Source organism: Cygnus atratus, chromosome 5, assembly GCF_013377495.2.
Source record: "Cygnus atratus isolate AKBS03 ecotype Queensland, Australia chromosome 5, CAtr_DNAZoo_HiC_assembly, whole genome shotgun sequence".
NCBI lineage: Eukaryota > Metazoa > Chordata > Aves > Anseriformes > Anatidae > Cygnus > Cygnus atratus.
Window position 1 is genome coordinate 12,049,490 of NC_066366.1, and position 22,423 is coordinate 12,071,912.

Sequence of the window (22,423 nt, forward strand, 5' to 3'; positions counted from 1 at the left end):
CAAGGTCAAGAATGTCAGAAAAGGGGACGTTAAATTTTAATTTTGACTTGCTGTAGCTGAAGGCCAGCTTTTAAGAGGTGATGCCCTAAAATCTGGCTTTGGGGACAGACACCTGCAGCTGGAGGAGCGAGTCCCCCAGACCGGGCAGGACCCAAAGGGATTTGGTGCCCTTGGCAGCGCTGCATTTAACCCAGGGCTTGGATTTCGCCTGGTTCTCCTCGCGTGACACAGAGCGACTTTTTCAGCTCTCGAACCCTTATTTCTCACTACGTGCTAACGGAGGGCTGAGGAAAACAGGGCCCCGGAACACCCCCGCCTCGCCCGGGGGCCTGGGGGCCGTGTGGCGGCCAGCCTGAGGCGAGGAGCGGCCCCGCCCCGCCCCGCCCCCTCCCCTCTCCTCACCTGGCGGCAGCAGCGCGCGGCCGGGCCGCGACCGTTACCCCGCGAGCGCAGCCCCGCGCGTCGTGAGGCGAGCGGCGCCGTGAGGCGAGCGGCCTCGGGCCGGACCGGGGAGGCGCTGGGGGCCGCGCTGGGGGCCGCCCCGGGAGCCGAGCCCAGCCCAGCGGCGTGGAGCGGGGTCCGCCGGCCCCGTTTCCCTTCCGGGGGCGTCGCGGCGGGCGGAGGCCCCCAGGCGGGCCGCAGGGAAGCGCCCGCCCCCGCCGCCCGCGGCGCGGTAAGATGGCGGCCGCGGCTCAGGCGCTGAGCGGCTGCGGGCTGCTGCTGGCCGCCGCCGCCCTGGCGTTGCTGGCCGTCGCCATCGGCACCGACTCCTGGTACGAGACGGACGCGCGGCGGCACCGCGAGCGCTGCCGCGGCTTCGGCCACAAGCGCAGCGACCCGCCCGGCTCCATGTCGGCGCCCAGCTCGCACCTGCCGCTCCGCGCCCGGCCCCCGCGGGCCCTGCTGCCCGGGCGGCCCCCGGCCCCCGCCCCGGCCGCCGCCGCCGCCGCCGCGCTGGACTCGCACTGCGGCCGCCGCTTCAACTCCACCGTGTCGGGGCTCTGGAGGCGCTGCCACCGCGCGGGCTACGAGCCGGACAGCGAGGAGCTCATACGGAAAGGTGAGGGGAGCGGGGGCGGCCCCGGGCCCGCTGCTGTCCGTGGTGCTGAGCGCGGCTGCCGCGGTGCGGAGGGCCCGGCGGCAGGGCACGCGACGCCCCTGCGTGTCCCTGACCCGCTCCCGGGGTCCCGTTTCCCCATCCCTGGCTGCCTCGGATGCCGCAGCGCCGGGTGGGACCCGGTCCTGCGAGAGCCCCTTCCGTGGCCTGGCACTCGGGCAGGGTTCTGGCCCTGGCACCTCGCTGCTGAGCGCAGAGAAACGTGCGGTGTTGTGTGTAGCTCTGTCGTGTGTAGCAAGGAGATGGGGACGTGTTGTTCCTGCTCTAGCGTGGGGGGCTTCACACTGCTGCAGTGGATGGCCAGACCTTCACGGTGACTGACGTGCGTCTGGCTGTGTCACCCAGGGCTCCAGGTGTGACAGGAGAGAAAGCTGTGGATCTGATGCCATCGTGGCGCAGTACAAAGCCCAGTAGTTTGTGGAGTATGGATAAAATTCCTGGATTGGGTAGCACAAATAATGTAGCGGGCTGACCCACCAAGTCAAAATAAATGGCATATAAAACAAGCTTAGGATAAAAAATACTGTGCATGATTAATGATAAATAACAGAACTTAGTGTTCCAGAAGGTACATACTAGCACAGGGAGAGTAGGAGTTGGGAGAAGTGCTTCCATTGAGGCACAAAATGGAAATGCTATCTTAAGAAAGCAGGAGCAGTTCTTCAGTGTGGCTTCCAACTGTGACGCCAATCCCGCACAGCGGAGGATGGATAGACTGGCACTGCGAGGCTCAGCTCGTCATTGTCCGTTCTTTCCAATGCACAGCAGTGACTCTTACTTTTAGAAACTAGTGCTATGTGATTACCTTCTTCCTCTATTTAATCTCCTAGCATCCATTTTATGCATTTTCATTTTTATTTCCATGTCGATCTCATTTCACTAAAAGGCAGCTCATTAATTTCATTCTATTAATTGTCCCTATGATGTAAAATGTTTATCTGTTTTTCTTCTTCACAGCAAACCAAATGCTTTCAGCTTCTACTGAGATTAGCAAAGGGTGGGGGAAGGGATGGGAATACTACTTTGGCCCTCAATACTTCTGTTTTTGAGGGATTTTGCCAACACTACTGCTATCGGGTGTAGAGGCCAGAGTCCATGTTCTGCGTGCATGAGGGTGTTACAGGGCGGTCAGTGATCTTCCTTAGGGCCCGATGTGTTAAATTGGAGGGAGTCCGAATACAAAAGGTTTTCCTTCTACTTTCTTTTTTCCTTCAGCTGTTCTAATAAAGGACATTGCCTTTCCCTGCAAACCTTGCTCCCCTTGTATTCTCTGCCTACGTTGCTGCTGTACAGATTTAGGTATCATCTTATAGAGGGAAAATTATTAATAATAGTTCTTGTACAGTCAGGTCTTTAAATAGATATGACTCTCATCTTATACCCTCCCCTGACCTGCTTTTCTAGCAGCCTTTCCTTGTTCTCACTGTGTCTATCTTTTTTCTGACAGCTATGATTAAGCAGCCTTTTCCAGCCGATGGTCAGGTGTGGCTGTTGCTGTGCTGTTCTTTCAAGAACGCTACTAGATGCCTTCCAAAGAGAAGCAAACGGGCTTTTTTTCCTAGTGTGAGCTGAAGCTCACTACTGTGCTCCTCTGAGTGTCCTACTTTCTCTTCAATTAGCAGTAAGTTTTCAGCTATCTCTTTGGTGATGCGTGATACCTTCTTCTGTTCTCGATAGTCCCGAGAGTAGAGATTTTTATAGGCTTTAGTGACAGAGGAGTAATTTTTGTGCAAGTCCAGTGGTATTTTGATTAAGGTTTCTATTCTTCATTTTCTAGCACCTCTGGAGTAAGGTTTATTTTCTTTCTGGGTTTCTCTTGGGTGCTGAATAAATTACTTAAATCCATAAGTGTCCTTTTCTGTTTAGATAATCCCATAGATTTCTAGTCTAGTCCTTATCTATTGCTATTAATGCAAATTAAGTTATGTGGAAACTTCAATACTTGAGCATTTTAGCTGGTGATGCATATACATGGATATGTTTACATATGTAATATATATATTTGCTTTATACGCTTAAAAGGAAAAGGCAGGAGTCAAAAAACAGAGCAAAACCAAGAGTTGGGAAAAGTTTAAGTGTAAGAGGGAAATAATGTGTGGGTGTTTCCTTAAAAAGCAAAATTGCTATTTTGGATCTGTGGAAAAATAGCCAGTTTTACTTTAAAAATACCATTAAGAAGGTTAAAAAAATGGACAAACAAAAAGGGGAAAATGGAGATTAGCAATTAGTACATGATAGTAGCCAAAGAACTGAACCACATGGTGGGTAAACTGAGAGGGTCTATGTGCGTAGGGGGAGTCTCTGTGAGTATGAGAACTTGAGCAGTGTGCCTCATCGAATAATGCCTGGGCTAAGTGGATTCCACACTGGAGACTGCAACAAAATCATTTTGCATGGAGAACTCGTGGCGAGGTCCTGCAGGGACTTATTATACACTATTTAGTGGTCTTGTCTATTAATACGAGAAACATATTGTTTGCAAAGTGGTGACTGTAGAAAATGATTAATGAGGAAAGATCAGTTCCAACAGGCTGCTTTGGATAACATGGTGGGTTCCTTTGAACAACATGCATTTGTACACGAGTAAGTTGAAAGAATGAAAACCAAAAAAAGATTCATCACTGTTCATAAACTGTTCTTTTTATTGCTTTTCAAGCTTGTTCTGAAAAGACTCAGGGACGGGATTGGTGGGTCTCGCACGTGCTGGGTAGAAATGACTCGTTAGTACCATGACCTAGCTGAGAAGGTGAGAACCGGCGGATGCTTAAGCAGGGGAACACTGAGTTTGTGGCAGGAGGGAGGCCCTTAAAAGAAAACTGCTCTGTCCCAGTGTCTGTATTCACAGTGCTTTCCAGCTGATGAGAAAATGGAAGAGTTACAGGAGTGACTGTGAGCTCCACAGAGCTTGTGCTAGAGCAGGATATTTAGTGAACTCAAGCTGTTTGGTCGTGGCTATTGGTAAGTACGATCTATTAGTAACTATGGTTGTTAAGAGCTATATTTTTTAAAAAGAAGGTTGATTTACCAGATCTAGAGGACTTTGGGCAGCGGTGTGGGCAAAGTGATCCCAGAGCTGTGAGGTTCTCTGCAGTCGTGGGGAAAAATGGCCGGAATAGGCCAGGGGGCTGCAGAGGCCGCTTGGTGCTGGGACAGGAGAGAGGGGAGGGCCAGAGCTGGTGCTGGGAGCGCAGCAGTAGCTGCCCCTAGCCTCACCCATGGTGAGGAGAGGGCCCTCCATCTCCTCCTCGTAGCACTGGCACACACATTTCAAAGGCAGAGAGAGCTGGAGACTAAACTGAAAAAAATCAGGGCGCGCAGAGCCCAGGACTACAAACTGAATGTGCCCGGATGTGTGGGCCCGCATCTCCCTTTCCAGGCGTCTGGTAGCCAAGGGACAAGGGGCCTGTGCTCTGCCTCGGTATCTGGGGTCCAGAAATTCTTCATAGCCAACATCCTCCGGTCTTGCCCAGCCTCAGTGCTCAGCTGGGGAAAAAGAATGCATCCGGGGACACAGAGGTGTGGTGCCCCAAGGGCAGTGAGAGGTCACAGGAGGGAAACCTGTCTGCAGCTGCAGCCCTGAGGGAAAAGGATGTGAGGACAAGGTGTGAGAAACAGCGCTGGTGTGGGAGGCTACAGTCGTGTGGGTTGGCCATGAATGTGTCAATGTGACACTGCCAGATGCACTTCGCTGCTTCTCATGTTTATTTTTTAATCAAGAAAATTGCACATGCAGTGCAACTTTCATAATGTTCTTTTAATGCCCCTAAGAACTGCTAGGATCAGGCTGCCCGCGTAACCTTTTACTTGTACATACACATGATAATCGAATCTCTCAAGCGCATGTCCCCTTCTGTCCTGCATTCTCAAATTATTTGTGTGCCAAAACCAACAGCACTCCCTTAATTTTTGTCCTCCTTGTTCACCACACTACTCCGTTCTATTCAAGCCTTTGCCTGAAGGCAAACTTTTTAATTTTGGCAGGCTTTTTTATGCTGCTTTTCTGAGTCTGTTACAAACAAAAGCAAAATGACTTTGCGGGCAGGTTTCTGAAATGGAGGACGGGATGCACTCCCTATTTTATAGCCTATGATTTAAGCTGTATAAGGACTTAAGACAAAGGACTAATTAGGGCACCTTTGGGATGCATTTGATTTTGTAGTTACTTTGTGTTTTTTTTTTTCGTGAGCACTTAGAGAACAAGGTGTTACACCGCTAAATGCAGCCCTATGAAGTACCTGTGTATATTTGAGTGCGTGGTTTCTCTGCTAATCAGATTTAGACCCGATCAGACTGGACGCATGAACTTGTCGCTGCAGGTGCAAAATCTGGCTACTGAGGCTTGCCTTGGTGCATGCAATAATTTTGTGGGAGAAAGTGGGTCACATTCAGCTGTGAGATCACCCTCACCACTTACCTGATCCTCTTGACTCTTGCCTACGTATTTCAGCTTTTTTTATCACGTGGAAAAGGGACCTACAGTGAGCGGCCAGCCTTGTTTTGCTTGCGGCTCACACCAGAGCAGGTCCATCCCACACTCAGAAGAGTGGGGATCTTAGAGGAAGAATGGCTTATGGTGGCGTAATCAGAGGCTGTCACCAGGCCTGTGGATTAGGGGTCAGAGCTGAGCTTAGTGGGCACCATAAGCCCTGGAATTCTCCATCTCCTGCGCTCTTCACTTTGCAACCGTGCTGTTTTAACACAGGCTTATGTGCTGCCTACATAAAGTCAGCACTTTGAATTCTGGAGAAGAAGGATTAGGAGGAGGAAAGTTTCTAAACCAGAAGCAGAATGAACTGCTATTTGAAAATGTCTGAACAACCAGATTTGTATAAGAAGGTGGAGAGGTTTTACTTTATTCTATACGTAAACTGTTGTAGCAATGCAGAGCAAAGACGTTCTCAGGCAGCCCTACAGACCCGTCCCAAAACACCCGCCAGGCGGGCGCCTTGCTCAGCAGGGAGAGGCACATGGCGGCAGGTCGGGCAGCTGCCCCGTGGCTTGGGAGGCAGCGCAGCGGGGAGCACAGCCGAGGATGGGAGCCCGCTTACAGCGCTTTGTTACTTTTTGTGGAAGTCTAATTTGGGGCTTTTCCCTCTTTGGGGCACGTGCTTTGCATGTCTGTTTGTTCCACTTCAGTAAGAAATGTCACTATTTTATTAACATGAGGAACTTCAGATCACCTCCCCCTCCCTGGCATGGTCGCTGGAGTTAGCTGGGTCTTGTGTGCACTCCTCCCGGCCTTGTGAAGTGGGGACTTCCTCCTTGCAGGAACCCGTCAGCGCTGGCCCAGGGAGTGCTGTTAGAGAACAAAATAAGGCTTCCCATTGCTACAGGAGCAGCTCAAAGCTCATTTCTTCTCCTGGCTTTTCTTTCATCTTTTGCGAAGCTGGTCACTGGGTCTGCAGCTCTCTGCTAGTGTTCACCAGCTTAATTAGCTCACTGGCCACCTGATTGTTTTCGAGTGGTTCTTCTGCCCCAGCATTCATGTACCAGTAATGACCCTGTAAACATTGTTTCAGGGGAACTTTTTGTGCTATTTGGCTCTGTTACCTTTCTGACTGGTCTCTCCCTCCCCCCCCATCCCCGTTTATTTCCTCTCCTCCCTTTTTTCCAAACTAAAAATTCCCTTCAAGAAGAGCATGTATGTAGGTTCACGTTTGCATCAGGGATACACTTTACTTTAAGCTGTAGTGGAAACCAGCCTGCAGGGCTACTATTGTCCATCAAAAATAAAGCAAAGAGCAAATGACTACTGGAATAAATTTAAACTTTTCTCCCTTTCAATTCACTTTTTAGCATTCATTCAAAATTTTCAAAAAGTGATTGAAATCTGTACTCTTAAGAAACAAACCAGTCCTGTTGGTATTCTGACATGTTCTCGTCTCCTCAGCCATCCCAAAGAGGTTGTACCAGTTCCTCTAGGGGTCTTCTGGATCCATTTTTGGTGACTGTCATTGCTGTTTACCTTCAGGCTTTTCCTCCTGCAGCCTGCCTGGGTTAGCAGGGTTCCTCCTTAGCCAGTGTTTCCTTACAGCAAGGCTCCCTCCACTCCTAATCCCAAAGTCCTGAAGTAAACGGTTCTTTTTTGATATTTGCTCTGGTACTGAACTAAGACTTCCCTTGTGTAAGCTCTGCTGGGCCAGCCAACTCAGCAGCAAGTGCAAGGCATGGGGATTTTGCTGTGTTTCACACTGGTGTTCCCTTACAGGAGTTATTCAGCGCTGCACTGCTGTGAAGTACCACTACACCTCCAGCTCTCTGCCTCGCAACTTACCCATCAACATCACCAACACCATCCGGCAGGACGAGTGGCACGCTCTCCGTGAGTAACCCCAAGCGATGCATATGACTGTTTGGATTACTTAATGCTTTAATGTAATGCCAAGTGAGGGCTTCAAATCAGAGACCCTTCACAGGTCTCTAAGTATAAATACCTATTTATTAGTGAGTATGGGAAAGCAGCTGGCAGTGTAAGTGGAAGGGGACATAAGATTTGGAGGGGCTTATACAAGGGCAATGGGAACACAGAAATGTGTGCTGCAAGGTATAACTCTATTCTGGATCTGGGGATGGACAGTTTCTAGCTGGCTTGCAGCAAAGGTGCTGTGTCACCATCTAGTCTGTGCAGAGCTCGGTGCATTTTCTGTGTGCATGCTAGCGACCCGGTGCAGCTCCCTGGCAACCAGCTCTTTTAGGGAACATCTCCGTTTGTCCTGTCGTTGGCTCCCAGCCCACAAGCTGCCTCGTGCCTCAGGCCTTCCTTCCCACGCAGCTGACTGACCTGTAGCCTGTTGCTGACAATGATTTAATCAGGCTCTTCTGCTCCTGCTTCTCCCATACTTGTTTGGTCCTATTGCCTCACATAATGCTTCATAGCCGCAGTCATGTGAGCCACAGTGCTGAGGAAATCCAGCTACAGACTGAACCCCGAGGAGGCAAGACCACTGCTTGTGTTGTGGATGATGAGGTGCTGTTCATATCATGGTTGTCTAAGCATTTTATTTTTGGCGTTTGTTACTGTAGTTGTTCCCTTCATACTGTATTGATAGTCTGTCTGCTTGTCTTCCCACTATTCCTGTCTTCACCTCATGGTGCCTGCCTTCCTGTGCTACTCCTTTACTTCTCTTCAGCGTCCCCTTCCTTCTTTGGTTTCTGTTTTCAGCACTCGCAAAGAAACGCACGCACACAAGCCTTTGCGGTACTGACATTTACAAACCATTGCAGAATTCATGATGTGCCCCTTCTGGCCAATGCTGAGGAGTGTTTTGCCAGTATTGCTCTTGGTCAGCGAAAGAGTGCTCTCTAGTTGTAGTGCCCAGCAGAAGGGAGGCCAACAGGCTGGGTGCCGATAGATAATTTGCACATTGCACTGAAACTTTCGCAAGGAAGCTACAGGAGGAGGAGCATATGGGTGCAAGTACAAGCTTTAGCGACAGCAAGTTTAAATCTATCCAGCCTCTTCTCCCTGCCATCGTATCTGGGCGACATCACCTTCATTTCTTCTTTCTGGCTTTTCTGCTTTTCTTCTCAGATCTGCGGAGGATGACAGCTGGCTTCATCGGCATGGCAGTCTCCATCATCCTGTTCGGGTGGATCATTGGCGTGCTGGGCTGCTGCAAACAGCAGGAGCTGATGCAGTACGTGGCTGGGCTGCTCTTCCTGATGGGAGGTGAGAGCCGTTCTATGTGTTCTGCTGCCACCAGTCAGCACAGCTGGCTGGGGAGGTGCTCTTAAAGTCAAGTCAGCCCCGCAGCAAACCCAAAGCAATTCGTTAGTGCAGCAAGCCATGGGCACAGCACACGGCTGCCACCTCTGGCACCAGGCAGGACCTGTGCTTGCAGGTGCCTGGGTGGGTAGCCCTGGCTGTGCGGCACACAAGCCTCCTGCTCTGGAGCGTGGTGTGTAGCCACAGGGACTGTGAGCACAGGCCTCTTGCCTGCCCTGACTGCGTGCAGCCTGCTGCTCCTGTCAGGCAGCTTAGCTCATCATTTTCTCTAGGGAATCTTAAAGAAAATAATCAATGTACAGCACCTTTCTGCTGATCAAAGATGCTCACGTTTCTGCCCTCAAAAACTAGGCCAGTGTTTCTTTAGTTGCCAGGGGCATAGTAGCAACAAATGCACCAAAATGGTGAGCTACAGAGATGCTGCAAGGCTGACGCTTAAAAATAGAAGCAATAAACTGGAAACTTTTAAGTAGAGGCATGTTTTTTTCTTAATGGAAAGGCAGAGGTGCTACCATTCAGCTGCTTGGTGTGAGTTGATTAGCTCAATTAATGTAGATGTGATTGTGCTAAATTCTACCCTGCCTCAATTGTATCTGTTTTTTGAAGCTACAGCTAATCTTTGAGTTGTGAGCCCTGACCTAAAAGGATAGCGGACCTAAAAGGATTAGATAGTTAAATTGGGAGGGGAATGTGTCACAATTTTTCCTGAAGCATTTCACTTTGATTTTATAGTCAATGTTTTCCCAGCGAACAATGACTGTTGCTGCCTGCATACTCATCCCTGCTTCAGGGACTTGCACTGGACTGACTCATGCTAAAAATGTTCTTTGGCTTTTTTTTTTTTTTTTTTTTAACTAAGAGAATATTGGTTATTTGGGAAGTAAGTATCTTATAATGCTATATATTTTGTAATTCTTCTTTCTCTGTTTTTTAAGAAGTGACTGGCAGGAGAAAAAGTGTAATGCCTGTTTTTAAAAAACTTACGCCTTTGAAAATACCTAGTGGAAAAAGACAACAAACAGCATAATTAACCTGAGAGCACTGTAGAACCCTCTTGCTTTTCTCCCGCAGGTACGTGTTGTATCATCTCACTCTGCACATGCGTAGCCGGGATCAATTTCGAGTTATCTCGCTATCCTCGCTACGTCTATGGGCTGCCAGAGGACATCAGTCATGGCTATGGCTGGTCCATGTTCTGTGCCTGGGGAGGCCTGGGCCTCACCCTGCTGGCTGGGTTCCTCTGCACACTGGCCCCGTCACTCAACACTTCACGGGCATCTGTACAAAAACCCAGACAAGAAAACGGGGCCGTGTGACCTCGGAGGGCATGAGGAGAGACTCTGGGATGCGCAGCCTGGGCAGAGCTGTGGGTTAACACCGGAAGAGGTGGCACAACAGCGCATGGGGAGCAGTGCCATAGCGGTGGGAAGTACCAGCCTGTGGGACGCTGCTACAGACGCGTCGTGGACACAGACATTGCAAGTAACTCCAGGTTTGAATTATTGCTGATTTGCTCATTGATGGTTTAAAGGGGGACAGTTCTTTTGTTTTGTTTTTCTTCTGTTTACAAGGGATTAAGTCCGAGGCTGTGTCTTCTTTTGTGCTGTTTTTTGAACTGTACCTCCATGGTCCTGTTATTGTCCAGTTGTAAGGGATGTTTACGCACCAACTCTATTGCTGCAGGTCTGTGTAATTCAGACCCAAATTAGGGAAGGAGCTATGTGAGGTTGGCTTGAACACTTTTGCAACAAACTTGTCTAGTGTTGGCTCAGGCCATCATTTCCCAAAAGAACCTTGATCTAAGCCGAGGTTTAGGCCAAAGAATTAGCCCATCATTAGTATTAATTCATCCAAAGCAGAAATCTGTGCTATTCTATGCTGTAGTATCAGCTATTTACTCACCACTAAAGCTGTTTCCAAAAGGAGCCTGCTGTAAATGAACAGCAAGCCTCCGAAAATTTCTTACTGGCTTTAGGCGAGGAGGGGAAGGTTTTCCTCAGCTTCTTACACAGGTAAGGTTACTCATTTGGCTAACATCCCCTTGCTTAATGGGGAGATGTATGCAACATGCAGCTTTTAACTATTCCGCTAGAGGCCAGGGTACATTTCTGAAAGTAAATTGTAGTTTGAGCTGCTGGGATCAACTTTCACACCACCCAAATAACTTGTGGGTGCAACTCCTGTTCTGTGAAAGGAGATGAGTAATTTTCCCCGAGCTCAAATAGCAGTACTGCTGAAATAGCAGAATGTACAGCCCCCTCCAATATTCATGTCCAAAGGAACTGCAGTGTATTTTCCTCAGGAACACGTGGCTTCTGCTCACTTCACCACCCACCCACCCCTTTATAAATGTCAAATGCCCCCTGAGCACAGCACAGCAAGAACATGCACGCTCCACTGGAACAAGCTCCCTCCAAAATGGACCTTGGAACCAGTGCAAGTACTAGGGCTAACTCAGGAACATCAGCCAAAGTACTTTGGGGTGCATTTTTCTTTCATTCACCTATTCTTTCTTCCCTTACATCCCTGCCCCACTACCAAGTGTCCAAAAACTGCACAGATAAAGATGAGATGGCCAGCATTTGGAGATGTTTACATTGTATTTCAAATACAATACAGTGGCATGTAAGATACTTAATGCTAAAGTCAGTGTATTTATGAAAAGTGTAATTTTTAAATGGAAGTTTTAATTCTCAACTGGCATTAAAAGTACTGAAAGACTTGCTCAGTGGATGTAATTGTGAATTCTTTGCTACTAATTACCAGACTGACTCACCAGAAAGCTCACGTACGTATGGTGTTAAAGATTCCAGAGCTAAGTTTAAATGCTATAGTTACAACATCACTCAAGTGCGAATCCTAGTCACCTCTCCCCTGCAAAATGAGTGTTTGCTGAAAAGAATTCTAAGACCCTAACAAAGTTGTACACTCTGTTCCCTGGCTGCACAGGTAAAAAGGGGGGATGCTGTCTGAGCCGCAGATATCCAAGTACACTTACTGCAGTAAGTACAACAGTACCTGTTGGTCCTCATTCTGAAGCAGCAGAGCAGGATTTAATCCAGTCCTAGCAGGAGGAGGCTCCAAAGGCAGCACGACGGGCACCGACGACAGACGGGTCTCCCCTTCCCTTTTGTAGACGTAGAACCACTAAGCAAGGGCGACAGCCCCAACACATCACCCTTTTTAGAGGGAAAAAATGCTTTATTTTTTCCAGACAGAAAGTGGTACAGTCCAGTCTAGTCCTGTGCTCTGCCAAGGCCACAACCTTGACTGGGCAGAGATCAGGCATAGTACTGCAGATTGGCTTTTTTCTTTGCTTGAACCTCTAGAATTCCTTCCATGTAGTCCTCGTGGGTGAGCTCTGTAGCTCCACGGCGGAGGGCAATCATCCCCTGCCCAACAAAACAGTATTTAGTGATGGCACATGAGCACTACGTCAGTTCTGATGAATTACTCCACTCTAGCTTTCTCATCTCCCCCTTACCAGTGCTGGCTGCTGTAGGAGAGTACTTACCGCTTCAACGCACACAGCCTTGCACTGGGCTCCATTGAAATCGTCTGTGCAGCGTGCCAGTTCCTCATAGTTCACGTCAGGGCTGATAGGAGCAGGGGGGAAGAAGTCTGAGTACATGTCCCAAACAGAAGCAAGGGACAGAGCTTCCTTAAGACCCAAGTGAGCTCTCACCACAGTAGAGTGCCTACCACCACACCACAGCCCTGACATACCACCACCGTGAGCGGCAAACACAGCCCCAGGTCATGCCTCTTCCATACCTGACATTCATTTTGCGTGAATGGATCTGCATAATTCTGGCTCTGGCCTCCTCATTAGGCATCGGGAACTCTATCTTGCGATCTAATCGTCCAGAGCGGAGCAAAGCTGGGTCCAAGATATCAACTCGGTTGGTTGCAGCAATCACCTAAGTAGAAGTATGGCGATCAGGCTGAGGCCTCTCTCCTCCCCAGGGATCTACCAAGCTTATTCCCTAGACATAGTTTTAATGTTGTTTGTGTTTTTTTTTCCCTGCTAAAATGCCCTGGCCCCTGGAGGTGCTCTGCTAGGTACCAACCTTGACTTGTGTGTTAGGCTGGAAACCATCAAGTTGATTGAGCAGCTCCAGCATGGTCCTCTGTACCTCCCTATCACCAGCCTTCTCACTGTCAAACCTGAGGAGGAAACAAGGGGGGAAAAAAAAATCAGCTAGAACCTGGCCACCCTGCCCCTATGCGTTTAATCACGTAAAAAGGCAGAATGACTGCAGTTGACAGCCTTGGTTAAGCTCATGTATTGCACTCAAGCGCATGTACTTCAAGCCCAAGGATTGTGGCAAACACTGTATCTGTGCTTTGTTTTACCCGGTTTCTGAACAGGCCGTGCATTAAGCTCAACTTCCCTCATGTACACTGGCAAAAGGGACTGCTAGACAGCTCCCAAGAGCTTTGCAACATGTCCTGTACCTCACCTTTTAGTTCCAATGGCATCCAGTTCGTCAATAAAGATGATGGAAGGAGCCTTTTCCTTGGCTAGAGCAAAAGCATCTCGTACCAGCTTAGCTCCGTCACCAATGAACATCTGCACAAGCTGCGGACCAGCAAGTTTCAGGAACGTAGCCTGGGAAGTGAAAGACAGTCCTATGTCTAGTTTCTCAGTAGTGCCAGTTCTGAGTACTACAAAACCTCTTAATTAAAACAAGCAAGTAAGCAAACAAAAAAAAAGTCCCAACCCTCCCAAGTAACACCAGTTTGTAGATACAATCCCTTTCCCCTTGGAGGTGTCCTTACTCTTCTTCAGCTACTATTCTACAGCAGCGTAAGTTTTCCAAGGCTCATTTTACCTTGGTCTGGGCAGCACACGCTCGAGCTAAAAGTGTCTTCCCGGTTCCTGGAGGCCCGTACATAAGGACACCTTTGGGAGGCTGGATACCCAAGTTTTCAAATTTCTCCTTATGATTCATTGGCAGGACAATGGCCTCCACAAGCTGCAGCAAAAGAAAAGTATTAAGACATAAAACCGAATGCCACAAATCCAGGCTGCCGGTTTCGAGACGTTCAAAGACTGCTGTCCTTGGTCATGCTGGTATCACCTCTTGGATTTGTTTATCAAGTCCCCCGATGTCACTGTACTGCTCTGTGGGCCTCTCATCCACCTCCATGGCTTTTACCCGGGAATCATACTCAGTGGGTAGAGTCTCCAAGATCAAGTACGAGTCCTTGTTCACACCCTGCAAACACAAGCTCTTTGCTTTTAACAGGCCCTTCAGATAGCAATTAATGAACACACACTCCGAGATGATTCTCTACGCACCAAGGATGCAGGGATAACAAGCTTAACACCATCAAATCATGACAGCTTGGCATGGTGGACAACATCGCAGCAAATTTGGCACGTTTTAAAAGGAAGAGGCCCAATTTACTTATGGTACAAATGATTGTTAATAGAAAGCTTACTAGGGTGATATATAAATTTTGGGCACTTAGTTAGCTGTATAAGTAACCCCCAATGCTACTTTTCTATACTACAAATATTACTAAACCCATAATCTTCATTTTTATTAAAATTTTAGTATAGAAATGGTCTCAAAATAATCTAGACAGACTGTCTCCTTTCTAAAGGACAAGATACTTGGGATTTTCTGAAATTCCTAACAGTCACAACATCACTCACCACTAGGTCTCCAGGCTTCAACTTCTCAGCATCGACCAAGCCAATAACAGGCAGGAAATATGTCTATAGGAAAGGGATCAAAGTAAGCAAAACCAGCTGTACTACGGTAAGACTCTTTTCAGCACTTGTACAATCACAGAACCATAGGATATACCAAGTTGGAAAGGACCCCCCCCCAAAGATCATCGAGTCCAACTCCTAGCTCCACACAGCAGCACCCAAAAATCAAACCATGTGTCTGATTGCATTGTCTAACCACTTGAACTCTGGCAGGCTCAGTGACTTAACCACTGCCCTGGGGAGCCTGTCCCAGTGCCTGACCACCTCTGGGTGCAGAACCTTTTCCTAACTCCCAGCCTGACCCTCCCCTGTCCCAGCTCCATGCAGTTCCCTCGGGTCCTGTCGCTGTCCCCAGAGAGCAGAGCTCCGCGCTTGCCTCTTCGCTCCCCTCATGAGGGAGCTGCAGGCCACCATGAGGCCTCCCCTCAGCCTGCTCTGCTCTGGGCTGGACAATCCAAGTGACCTCAGCCACTCCTCACACAGCTTGCCTTTCAGACCCTTCACCACTTTGTAGCCCTCCTTTGGATGCTCTCTCACAGTTTTATGTCCTCCTTACACTGTGGTGCCCTAACCTGCACAGTACTCGAGGTGAGGCCGCACCAGCACAGAGCAGAGTGGGACAATCCCTTCCCTCAACCAGCTAGCTGTACTGTGCCTGATGCACCCCAGGGTGTGGTTGTCCCTTTTGGCTGCCAGGGCATGCTGGTGACTCATTTAATTTGCCATTGACCAGAACCCCCAGATCCCTTTCCAGAGGGCGGCTGCCCAGCCTCTCAGTACATATATCCAGGATTACCCCGTCCCAGGTGCAGAATCCAGAACTTGCTGTGTTAAATTTCACACAGTTGACAATTGCTCAGCACTAATTTGTCAAAATCTCTCTGCAAGGCCTCTCTACCTTCGAGGGAGTCAGCAGCTCCTCCTGATTTAATATTACCACACACTTACTTAGTATGCATTCAAATCCTGCATCCAGATCATTTATGAAAACATTGAAGAGAACTGGCCCTAAATGGAGCTTTGGGGAACCCCACTAGTGACTGGCCGCCAGCCCGATGTAACCCCATTTACCAGAACCCTCTGAGCCTGACCCGTCAGCCAGTTGTTCACCCATTGCGTCAGGTACTTGTCTAGCTGTGTGCTGAGCATTTTGTCCAGAAGGACACTGTGAGACACAGTATTGAAAACTTTGCTGAAATCAAAATATAAAATCACATCTACTAGGTTCCCTTGGTCAACTAGATGGGTAACCTTACTGTAAAAGAACGCTAAGTTAGTTAAGCAGGACTTTGCCCTCGTGAACCTGTGTTGGTTATGACAAATGACTGCAGTTTTTCAGTAACTCCCAGAGTAATCTTCTCCATAATTTTACCAGGCACTGAAGTCAGACTGATGGGCCTGTAAGGGTACCCTGTAAGGGTACTTCTTGAAAACTGGGGCAAATTTAGCCAGCTTCTTGGCTGGCTCAGACCTCCCCAGATTCCCAAGACTGTTGAAAAATAACTGAGAGAGGTCTTATGATGACATCAGCCAGCTTTCTGAGTACCCTGTGATGAATTCCATCTGACCCATAGACTTAGGTGCACTCATCTGGAGCAGCAAATCCCAAACAAGTGCAGGGTTGGCTGGAAGTTTATCATTTCCCCAGCCATGGTCCTCCAGCTCAGGGCTCCAGGGGTACCAGGGCCCGTGATCAGTGATAAAGACAGAGGCAAAGAAGGCGTTAAACATCTCTGCTGTATTTACATCCCTACTGGTGAGGCAACCAACCTCATCAAGTAACAGACTGATGTTATTCCTAGTCGCTCCTCGCACCTCGCTGGGCACATGGCTCTTACCTGGCGCGTAGAGGTCTTGATGACAGCACACTTGCCCTTTCTCTGGGAGTCCAGGTCAATGTTTGCTCCGTCCTCCTCCTGGTCGTTGGGGTCAACATCCAGTAGCTGAAAACCAGAGCGAGAGAATTTGTAATTTGTAACATAACCAGGCTAGCAGCATGCCCCCAGACTTAATGCTTCTAAACTACACGGAGTAGGAAAAAACTCACCGTTATCCATTAGCAGTAGAATCCTAAATGCTTTAAAGTACCCTATAAAAACTCATCTCTTCCTTTCCTCATGAAGCAGCAAACAGAAAGACACTATAAGGCCCAGAACAAAGCAGTAGCTAATGGCACTGATTTCTTTTCCCATTACAGCAGCTCACATTAAGACTTAAGCTCATTAAGTTTGAAAACACAAGTACAAAACAACACCCTTTTTAAAAGTAGAACTGCCAACACCTTTTTTTTTTCTTTCTTTTTTTTTTTTTTTTAAATCAGATTGGCAAAATTACAGAGTTACAAAAAGAATGTAATGTAGCATCTGGCCCTTCTCCAGACTTTTGCAAACTTAACTAGCCTCTTGCAAAAAACAAAGCAGGTACATGACGATGTGGATGTGTAAGTGGCTGAAGGAAAGAAGCTCTTGCATTCATACAACTTGGTTAGCAAGTCCCTGAATGAGCAGGGACTGCTCCGTGGTGCTTATTAGTTAAGAATAAAACTCTAAATGTTGTAAATTCCAATCCATTCTATTCTTTCTTTATTCTTTCATAAAAATCTTTCTGATTAGGGTCTCTTAGCTACTGTTGGTTTAACTGCAGAACTTATCTTAATGCAAAGCTGGGCATAGTTTACAGCTTTTTAATTACCAGAGTCATCACTTTTCATTCATCGCACCACAACTTTTGGAAAGCACATGCCAAATTTCACATATCCAAGTCTATGCTAAGCAAGGCGGTGCCTCTGACAGCTGTGTTACGTAGAGATGTCCAGTAGCTTAAACCTCCCTGAGAAATGACCCAGACAAGACATGGGCAAGTGATACGCACTTCCAGGTCACAAACAAAACCAATAGAAAAACCTGAAGTCCTGATTCCAGGATCATTAGTGGTTTGAGAATATGCCATGACTCAAATTACTAATGAGCTCCCCTGCCCTCCTCCCTCCTGACATTAATTGTGCACACTTCTCACACTGCTCCAGAAAAGCACATCGCTCTCACCTCAATAACATTAGAGACAAGGTACGGCAGGGTTTTGTTCACTTTGATCTTCTCACTGTTCTCTTTGATCTTATCTTTCATGGCCTGAAGCTCATGGGTCACTCTGAGCACTTCACTCTTCATGATCTGGATTCAGCATGAAGAAGAAAGAGGTAGAAATAATGTTAGAAGTCTAAGGCAATATAAAATGTATACGTTGTTCTAGAAGTAAAACAATTCCAAAAACCTAAGTCTGAGGAGACAGCGCAGATAAAGGGAAACATAATAGAAAAAGAGAAGATGGCAAAATAGCCAAAACTGGTTAGGAGTTAGAGCTATGCAGTCCATTCTGGTCTCTAATCAATACCCCTTAGTAATTTGCTCCCAATGTCACTTGATACATTTGGCCCAATCAATACATCAGCTCACAGGGTTGCAATATGGCCTAGATAAGGTAACTGTTATTTATTATTATTATTATTTGTTTTATATATATATATATACACACACGTACATACAGATACACAGGTAAATAAATACAGACACACGTGCACATCTATATCCATCCATTTAAAAGTTACTTTCTGCTGGTTTAAAGACTCACGTGTTGGAACTCTGGTACAATTACAAGCAATAGCATAGGAACAAACAGCCAGGAACTCCCTAAACTTAAAAGTATCACAATAAAGCATCAAAACAAACAACGTATGAACAGCGAGTGGCAGAATTAGGGCTCGCGTCTACTGAGAGTAGCGGGATTAGCAGCACCTTTGCAGTGAGATGCACTGCTGCTGCTCCCAGTGGAACAAAGAAATGCAGGTGCCATTTCTACAAAGCCATTACGTTCTACAAGACCACACGAGAAACAAACTTATCACTTGCTTCTGTAGGGAAAAAAACTCCTTGTTCTCCTTAAAAGCAAAACATTCAACACTAGGGTAATATCCATGACTTACTTCCCACAAGGAAGATAGCCAGGTCCTCATCGGGCTCATCAGACAACTCAGGCTGAGAGGAACCTCTGGGGGCCTCTGCCCCGACCTCCTGCTCAGAGCAGGGCCAGCTGTGTGCTCCTGCCAGGTAGCTCCGGACTGAGCCCAACTGAATCTTGAAAAATTCCAAGGATAAGGCTACACAATGGGGGCTGCAACTTCACTGGACAGCCTGTTCCACTGCCTGACTGCCCTCCCAGTGAAAAGGTCATCCTCATACCCCTGCGGAACCTCTTTCAATTTATGAGCTGTTTTTTCAGTTCGTGACCCGTAGCTTATGCCTTGAAGTAACCTAGAATCATAGAATATCCCACACTGGAAGGGACCCATAAGGATCATCGAGTCCAACTCCTGGCACCACACAGGTCTATCCAAAAATTCAGACCATGTGACTAAGAGAACAGTCCAAACGCTTCTTAAACTCCAACAGGCTTGGTGCAGTAACTACTTCCCTGGGGAGCCTGTTCCAGTGTGTGACAACCCTCGCGGTGAAGAACCTCTTCCTGATGTCCAGCCTGAACCTCCCCTGCCTCAGCTTAACACCGTTCCTGCAGGTCCTATCGCTGGTGATTAAGGAGAATAGATCAGCGCCTGCCCCTCCACACCCCCTCATGAGGAAGCTGCAGACCATGATGAGGTTCCCCCCTCAGCCTCCTCTTCTCCAGGCCGAACAGGCCAAGTGACCTCAGCCGCTCCTCGTACGTCTTCCCCTCTAGGCCCTTCACCATCTTCGTTGCCCTCCTCTGGACACTCTCCAACAGTTTTACAACCTTTTTGTACTGTGGTGCCCAGAACTGCACACAGTACTCGAGGTGAGGCCGCACCAGCACAGAGTAGAGCCGGACAATCACTTCCCTCCACCGACTAGCAATGCCGTGCTTGATGCACCCCAGGATACGGTTGGCCCTCCTGGCTGCCAGGGCACACTGCTGGCTCATATTCAACTTGCTGTCAACCACAACCCCCAGATCCCTCTCTGCAGGGCTGCTCTCCAGCATCTCATCGCCCAGTCTGTACGTATAGCCAGGGTTGCCCCGTCCCAAGTGCAGGACCCGGCACTTGCTCTTGTTAAACTTCATGTGGTTGGTGATTGCCCAGCTCTCCAATCTGTCCAGATCTCTCTGCAAGGCCTTTCCACCCTCAAAACAGTCAACAACTCCTTCAAGTTTAGTATCATCAGCAGATTTGCTCAAAACACCTTCTAGAATTTACTCAAACCACATTCTAGTATCTAGGCCTAGGCTTCAGTAAGATATAAAACCTTTCTATAAGAAAAAAAAAAAAAAGACAACAACAAAACACACAAACCCAACGTTGGGAGCGCAATAGAGAACTTAAATTTCTTACATCTTTATATAATTTTAATTTTACTGTGGATTTTGCTACTAACTGGAAGGAAAAACTGCTGAAAGATTAGAATGTTCTGTAATCACCATCCAACAGTAAGCACGTTTATATCCAAGCCTAACATACCTAACACAGGCGGTGCTCAGTGCCACCTAGTGGACACCCACACGCACTTTGCTCCCTTTCCTGGTCACTGTCATGCAGTTTGAAACACAGCGTGAGCCCCGCTGACTGTAACACCAAATGGTCTCAGAACTCACTGCGCCTGAATTGGTTCACATGACCTTGTTTAATGGAAAATCCATTCTTCTCTAAAAACTTAAGTGTAACACACAATGACCCATAGGGCAGAACCATTACAGGCACTAATAAAGAAAGCATTATATAAAAATGTAAAAATTTAGAAATTTGATTCAATATAGTATTGGAAACATTCAAGGAAAATCGCATGAAGGGAGGGTGCCAATAAATATTTCTGCCACCATGACAATGATGCTCTTAATACAAAATGGAGGCTGCTTATACTGCGCACTCTATTCCGCAATTTAAAAACAAGACACAAATTTATCTTTGGTGTTTTAAGTTAAGAAGTCAGAAACACTTGCAGAGCCTGAAGCAGTAGGATAAAGTTGCCCTGTAGAATTTATGACATAATTTATCTCAATATTGCTAGCCTCAAGTAGTAGGGACGAGCTGAAAGTTTTAAATGCCATGGGACGGGTCCCATACCACCCTATGGGGCTTGGGACAGGTCTACCCTAGGACTGGTTGTTTTTGACCTTTTTATCAGTGACCCAGATGAGGGGATGGAGCACAATCTCATCGCATTTGCAGATGACACTAAATGTGGGGGAACGGTCTGTGCATGCAAGGGCAGAGCTGCCACTCAGAGGAACCATGAGGGACTTGAGGAACAGGTGTGCAGGAACCACACAAATCCATCAAGGACAAAAGCAAAGCCCTGCACATGGGAACTGAGCGTACCCTGCGGTGATACAGACTGGGGAGCAGCTCTGCTGAAAGAGACCTGGGACAACAGGCTCAGCGTGAGCCCGCAATGTGCCATGACAGCAAAAGTGGAAAACACCATCGTGGGCTGTAGTAACAGGAGTGCAGCCAGCAGATGGAGGAACGCAATTATCCCCCTGCACTCAACAGCTGTCCCTAGCTAGCGTCCAGTTTGGGGCCCCCCATACAGCAAAGACATTGATAACCCGGACTGAGTTCAGCACCGGGCCACCGTGAGAAGGCCCTGTGAGAAGGAACTGAGGGAACTGGGCTTGTTCTGCCAGAGGAGGGAACTGCTGGGGAAGAAATCAAGACATCAAAACCAGACAGTTTGGGGCTGAGCACAGTGGGAGGATGAACAGCAACAATGACTGAAACAAGAGGGGTGCAGCCTGCACACAAAGCCAATCTCTGCCCTCACGAGGTCTATCACACCCTGGGCCCGGGCTGTCCTGAGAGTGGTGCAACCTCTGTCCTGGGAGGCTTTCCAGATCCAACTGGATAAAGCCCCAAGCAACCTGGCGATGGCTTGTCCTGCTCTGAACAGGAGCAGGGACTTTCTGAAGGCCCCCTCAACCCGCGCAGTCCGATTACCCTATGGGACTCTGCCACAGACAAGGCTCTCCCCTTCCCGGAGCCTGGGAGCAGGATTTGTGTCCCTTCAGCTCCAGCTCCCTGCCCGGGCCGGGCGGCACGGCCCCGCCAGCCTCCCCAGGCCCTACTCTTTCCCTTGTTTTCCCCCTCAGCGGTCAGGGCCTGTTTCCCACCCCGCTCTCGCCGCCTCGCTGGCGGCCCCCGCCTCAGCTCCCGCACCCGCGCCGTGACCGGCGACCACCTCAGGGCGGCCCGGCCCCGCTCCCCGCTCAGGCCGCGCCGCGCTACCTTTATCTCGCTGTCGAGCAGGCGGGTGCGCTGCACGATCTCCTCCGTGGACATCTTCAGCACCTCCTCGCCGACGCCATCCTGCGGGGCACAACTGCACCGTCACCCCGGGCCTCGGGCCCCGCGCCTCGCCACCGCCCCGCGCCCCAGCCCCGGCCCCGGCCCCGCACCTCGGACTCGTCCCACACCGACGCCATCTTCCCCTCAGCGGGCTGTGATTCCTCGCCGCAGATTCCTCACGGCCGGTTCCTCGCGGCAGACTCCGCGCTCCCACCGCAAACAGCGAGGCGAAAATCGGCGGCGGCCCTTCGGGCTCCGTCCGGGGTCCCCGCGCCCCCTTGCCCTCCCTCAGAGCCGCCCCCCGCAGCGCGGCCGGCCGTGGCGAATCTGCGGGCGGGGCGGCGCCGTCCCAAAAGTGCTGCGTGATGGCCCCGCCGCCATCTCGGGGCGGAGCCGGCCCCGCACTGCCCCTCCCCGGACCCGTCCCCGTCCCCCCGCGGGCGGCAGCGGGCGGCTGGCGGAGGTGCGGCTTTATTGCGGGCAGGGCCGGTACAGACAGAGCGGAGGCAGCGCGGCCCTGGCGCGGCGACGCTGAGGGGGAGC

General features: G+C 49.1%; 2 protein-coding genes across 2 annotated transcripts; one reads left to right on the top strand and one right to left on the bottom strand.

The window, feature by feature from the left end:
• The first annotated feature begins 678 nt into the window (after positions 1-678).
• LOC118249913 (transmembrane protein 178B-like) lies at positions 679-11,871 on the top strand. Its single transcript, XM_035550431.2, has 4 exons — positions 679-1,060; positions 7,326-7,439; positions 8,649-8,786; positions 9,915-11,871. Exons 1-4 carry the CDS (start codon positions 679-681, stop codon positions 10,157-10,159), a joined length of 879 nt encoding a protein of 292 aa, XP_035406324.1. The 3' UTR covers positions 10,160-11,871.
• A 152-nt stretch (positions 11,872-12,023) lies between these two features.
• On the bottom strand, positions 12,024-22,264 carry PSMC3 (proteasome 26S subunit, ATPase 3). The gene is made up of 12 exons (XM_035550172.2): positions 21,991-22,264; positions 21,821-21,901; positions 17,613-17,738; positions 16,407-16,511; positions 14,509-14,571; positions 13,928-14,065; positions 13,679-13,822; positions 13,307-13,455; positions 12,914-13,010; positions 12,618-12,763; positions 12,358-12,439; positions 12,024-12,235 (listed from the first exon to the last, which is right to left on the bottom strand). The coding sequence occupies exons 1-12, from the start codon at positions 22,015-22,017 to the stop codon at positions 12,125-12,127; spliced, it is 1,269 nt and encodes a 422-aa protein (XP_035406065.1). The 5' UTR covers positions 22,018-22,264; the 3' UTR covers positions 12,024-12,124.
• Positions 22,265-22,423: the final 159 nt, after the last annotated feature.